The following is a 5,333-nucleotide window of genomic DNA, read 5'->3' on the forward strand; positions in this document are numbered from 1 at the left end:
GATAAATTTTCAATGCCTGTTTTTCAAGACTAAGCCAAGTTATAAGAAGTAATATTACCATTTCGGCATTGATATTGTTTATCACTTCAACTTTGGGATTTCCAAACATTGTGTTACTGGCATTTTTTGTTTTAAATTTTAGCCTGAATTCGAGAAATTTTTATGTTAATCTCCATAATCTGCTTCAATTTCATGACACCGTCGAAACCATATTTTTGTACTAATTGCTCAATAATTTGAAAATTACCATTTATTACTCCCTAATAAAATAATTTGACCAATATATTTCAACTTTAAAATAGGCGGTCTTTATTGGTTGTTTTTCATTTCTTATAATATAATGCATGATATAATCCAAAATCGCAACATCACATAATATAGAAAAAATGTCAATTATTGAAAAATAGACTTAAATTATATTTAAAATGTAAAAGAAACAACCATCATTTCTTCTTGTGCTTTTTTTCTTTTTGATTTGTTCGTATATATACATGCAAAACCATATAATTTGTCAGTTTTGTTATGAAGTTTTGTAGCAGTCAGCAAAGTTGAAGTTCAAACTGAAGAAAAGGATAACGCCCCATTGTGTCAACTTCCTAACGCAGCGTTACGTTCATCTCCTAGATTTAGGTATAAGTTATTTTAGGAAAAATATATATTAACGCCAATGAGATCTACGAACTACTAACGGGAAGATACTTGTGCATATTTCTTTCTTTCGGTAACCCTAAATAAATAAGAACACGTCCTTACTTCAATATACAATTTTGTCTTCACGCGTAGCTAAGTGAAGAAAAAAGTTATGGTTTAAGCATTCTGTTATAACATTTTTTGATATCGGTATTGCGATAAATTGTGCTTCATAAAAACAAGTATTGACTCATTAATTAAATTTAGTGCAAACTATTTAACAAAGCAAAACTATTTTTAATAATATACCGAAGATCTTAATCATGGGTTTGGCTTTGTCTAGCGTTTTAGCAAGACTTTTCGGCAAACAAGAAATGCGCATTCTAATGGGTAAGAAACATTAAGCAGCACCTCCGTTATTGTAGTCTTATTCGGTGAAGGTTTATCCAATCAAAGTGATGTATTTGGATTTTCTTTAATAACAATATAGCAAGAAGACATGAAGATGTTGAAACTATTTGTTTTGGGAGAATGCCCGCAAACATATTACATGTGTGTAGTGACAATTTTGCGTTTGAACATCCCTTAAACAGCAGCCGAAAAAATGAAAGCATTTATATATTAGTGTATGTATGTATCTTAGAATCTGCATAAAAATACATTAGCCAACAACGCATTGACTTCCTCCCTACCGGCCGTTTTGTTTTAATGGAGCGGTACTATAAGTGGTCATCAATAATTTTTTACTTCATACTTGTTACAAGAATAATTGACACCAACAGATATTTTATTAAGGATCCCATGGAATAAGCATCGAAATAAAAATGGATTAAAAATTTCCATTCGCGAAGATTTTTGGAATACCGTTGTATTAAATTGTAATCAAGAAAGCCACGAATTTTGTATTGGAAGTAAAATCTTTTTATTTACTTCATTTGAAAGAATGCCCTTTTTTACAATGTTACTATGCATGCACACTCTAATTTCCGATTAAATGCAAATGGTAGAATTTAAATGCTTGTGTTTGATATAGTATGATTACCGGGAACATATGGGCGCCATCTTCTTTTGTCACCTCTTTATATACGGACTGGTGTAATCCAAATGGTCTGTTTTGCAATTAAAGTTTTGTTTTTTGCATAACAATATGGCGCTTTTAATTAAAAATAAAATCTTGTAATTCTGTAATACTAACAAATAATAATAGAAAACTTTAATAGTGCATGATAATACTGCATTGCTAAAAAAAGAAATCTAAGATTAACTAAGTCAATTAAATTGAATTGTAATGGTCGCCAGCAATTTTTTCATGGTTTCATTTGTTTCTAGAGAAAAAGCAAGTATATATTTTTTACTTCTTTATGATAAAGAAACGTCCCTTAGTTTTCTCTACTTTTCTTCTACAAGGATTACTTTTTTTCTAATACTTCCTTAATGCCTTTGCACAATTTGACTTAAAGCATTCCTTTTAACTTGGACTCTCGACCATTCTATTTCATTTCCATCACTCCTTTTTCTTTCATTTTTAAGTTCACCTGCACGTCGCGGCGAAAACGTAGACTCTACAAATTTCATTTTTGGAACTTTTATACTTTGCCAGTCCACCCCTCTGATATTTGTGCCGAGAAGTATATCATCATGGCTCTGATTAAGTTCTATGTTTTGTTAGTTTTTTCTTTGACTTCTCTAATATTTTCCAACATAATCTTTGTATATGAAACATGGACCACTTGCCGATGAATAGATTTTTATTAATTAAAAATTAAAATCCGTCAACTCAATTTTATTATATCGTCTCACATTTGCTCTTTCATTCATCCATATGAGTGTCACACTATTTACATGAGTTAATTTATTTTGTCACCTAATATTATAATTAAAGTCTTACCCTTTAACAGTGTGGCATAAAGCTGAGGAGGCATTCAAAAAGATATTTTGTTAGTATCCAATCCGTCAAATTATTTAAATTGTTTCTTTTTTGTAGTTGGTTTGGATGCTGCTGGAAAGACGACAATCTTGTACAAATTGAAGCTTGGTGAGATTGTTACGACGATTCCAACCATCGGATTTAATGTCGAAACCGTGGAGTACAAGAATATTTGTTTTACGGTTTGGGATGTAGGTGGGCAGGATAAGATTCGTCCGCTATGGCGGCACTATTTCCAAAATACCCAAGGTCTTATATTTGTTGTCGATTCCAACGATCGTGATCGTATTGACGAAGCCAGGAAGGAATTAGAAAACATGGTGAATTTCTACACTATTGAAAGGTGATAAATAAATAATAATTTTCTTACCATTTCAGCTTGAAGAAGACGAGCTTCGAGATGCAGTTCTCTTAGTTTTTGGTAATAAACAGGATTTACCTAATGCTATGAGCGCTGCGGAGTTAACTGAAAAATTGCATCTAAATAAATTACGAAATAGACGCTGGTATATACAAGCCACTTGTGCAACTCAGGGACACGGACTTTACGAAGGTTTAGACTTGTTGTCTGCTGAGCTGGCTAAGAAGTGATAGATTTTTAATATAGTTTATTCTTTTTATTTTCATTGGTATAAGATTTTGGTACATCTTTCAAATATACTTCGGACATATATGTATGTGAATAATACTGCAATTAATATTATATAATGAAAATATTTCATATGTAATTTTGTTTTCAAATATGTAGATGTGTGTGAAATTTTAACGAATTTGGCTAAACCTTGCTTAATGAGTATTAGCATCAAATTTTAAATAAATGAGTAGTTTTTAAAAAAAAAACCATTTTTATGTCCTGCACCATTACGGTTTGTCAAATTTGTGCACATATAACAGCCAGAACAACTTCAAATAGACTCCCCTTTTATTAAGCTTGTCCGGCCGCCTGTCTGTTTTGCATTCATGTGCTTAACCTCCAGGTGGCAATTTTTGAGATGCTTTGATTAGATGAGGTGCACCAAAGTGGTTGGCTCAAGGGGAAACTAGAAAACTGTTCAAATCAGACTACTTTTTCGATCAATTTTCCTGGCAATGCCTTATTTTGAAAGGCCGTTATATGAATAACTGCGTTAAGCGAACTGCTCTAGGGTAGTTAATTGTGGACAATGACCCATTTTAATAGTTTTACTGTCTTCATTTCGATTTAGAGTTTCAAGCTTACAATGGTAAAATGGATACTTCTAAAAAGAGGGTACCTGGACTACTTAACTGCATACTTACCTTTAGTAAGTGTTGATAATGAAAATCAAGCGCCTCAGTTTTTACTCAATAGCAGCTTCGCAAGTTATTAAGCAGAAGTCGTTGTTACCAAAACTAAAAAGCTTCAATGCATTAAAATTTAATTTTATTACTACCAAGTGGAGCCAATCTGATTCACGTCCCTCACAATGTTACAAGCGATCCAATTATCGATTTGGTTTCTTTTGGATATTTTCTACTTATTACTCACAGAGTAAACAAGACAGAATGTTGCAAATTGTTCTGTACATCCCTCATAAGAAGATGTAACGTTCGTTTAAAGATGTGTTAATTCTAAAATAAATATAGTGGAGGATTTGGTTTTTCTTAGCAGTGTAATGGATTGGGTCGATATGGATATGAAAGAGGGTTTGGTGAATAGAGCGAGAACAGAACAAACGAATTTAAATACATAAAATTTTGAACCTTTAGAAAAACCCGGTTTCTTGCAGATTAAAATTTTAAGCACCTCAAGCCTTTATGTAGAGTCATATAAAATTGAGTGGAATCAAATTTACCTTAACTCATTCAGTTTATTAATATAAAAGCTTATTTAGAAAAACATTTTATGTAACTTATTTTGCCTATTATTAAGTTACTGTGAAAGGTGCATTGTACCTTGCGTAGATTCTTTTAAGTAAATAGCTGATAATTTGAGGAGTCACAATTAAGATTAAAGTACGACGAAAAATGGTAAAATGAGAAATGGGTCGCTGCCCATTCTCATGTCGTTCTTTCGACACGATATCGCCACCTTGCCAAGAACATGGTCAAATGCTTTAATTAATACACTTTGTACCAATTTTTCTCAATAAACGCCTTTCTCCAGTGAAAAATTAATCAACATTTTTGGAAACACCTGATAACTAGCAACATCAGGCAAGGGTGCTGATTATGTATGGCGTTAGCTAGGTTTTAATTTCCAAGAATTCTGCTATATGTGTGCACAAGAGGTGCGGGAAATTCTCTCTCTAAATTGTTAAGACTAAATAGCTCAACTTTTGCGTTAGTGTTGGCTTTTCAGAGTTAATGCTGGTTGTTCAGAGTTGCATTTACAAATCAAAACAACCGTAAATTGAAAATACAATAAACTCAGAATAAAATTGTTTACTTACAAACACATGAACTAAAACAAAAAATTTCAAATTTGTAAACGGTAAGTAACTTGGCTTTAAAGCTTTTAATCAATTCTGCATAATCAATCGTTCTATTCGTGATCATATACTGTCGCTATCATTCACAAGAATCATTGCTATCGTTGCAAACGATCAACAAACAAAAGATTATTGCGCTATTGGGTTTATTGATCTAATGATGAGGTCTAACCATTCTACTAAACATAAAAAAAAAAAATAAGTAAAATCTTGTTAAATGTTATTATTAAATAATTACTTAACGGTGAGGAATATATAGATGTCAGATGCAATGATTTCTTTGCTCATATTATGTTAGTTGGCAGAAGAGATGAGTTTATTTGTGT

The 5,333-nt window shown here is 31.9% G+C and overlaps 1 protein-coding gene across 1 annotated transcript; it reads left to right on the plus strand.

Moving 5' to 3' along the window:
• The first annotated feature begins 733 nt into the window (after nucleotides 1-733).
• LOC119643727 (ADP-ribosylation factor 2) lies at nucleotides 734-3,273 on the plus strand. Its single transcript, XM_038043169.1, has 3 exons — nucleotides 734-1,020; nucleotides 2,615-2,877; nucleotides 2,936-3,273. Exons 1-3 carry the CDS (start codon nucleotides 954-956, stop codon nucleotides 3,146-3,148), a joined length of 543 nt encoding a protein of 180 aa, XP_037899097.1. The 5' UTR covers nucleotides 734-953; the 3' UTR covers nucleotides 3,149-3,273.
• The last annotated feature ends 2,060 nt before the right edge of the window (nucleotides 3,274-5,333 follow it).

This window comes from Glossina fuscipes, unplaced genomic scaffold, assembly GCF_014805625.2.
Source record: "Glossina fuscipes isolate IAEA_lab_2018 unplaced genomic scaffold, Yale_Gfus_2 61546, whole genome shotgun sequence".
Taxonomy (NCBI): Eukaryota; Metazoa; Arthropoda; class Insecta; order Diptera; family Glossinidae; genus Glossina; species Glossina fuscipes.

What these genes read in the sequence shown, in the direction of transcription:
- LOC119643727 (XM_038043169.1), top strand. Translation starts at nt 954, where the DNA reads ATGGGTTTGGCTTTGTCTAGCGTTTTAGCAAGACTTTTCGGCAAACAA. An exon ending in AGAAATGCGCATTCTAATGG is followed by an intron (nt 1,021 to 2,614) that starts GTAAGAAACATT and finishes TCTTTTTTGTAG; the next exon opens with TTGGTTTGGATGCTGCTGGA. An exon ending in GGAAGGAATTAGAAAACATG is followed by an intron (nt 2,878 to 2,935) that starts GTGAATTTCTAC and finishes TTACCATTTCAG; the next exon opens with CTTGAAGAAGACGAGCTTCG.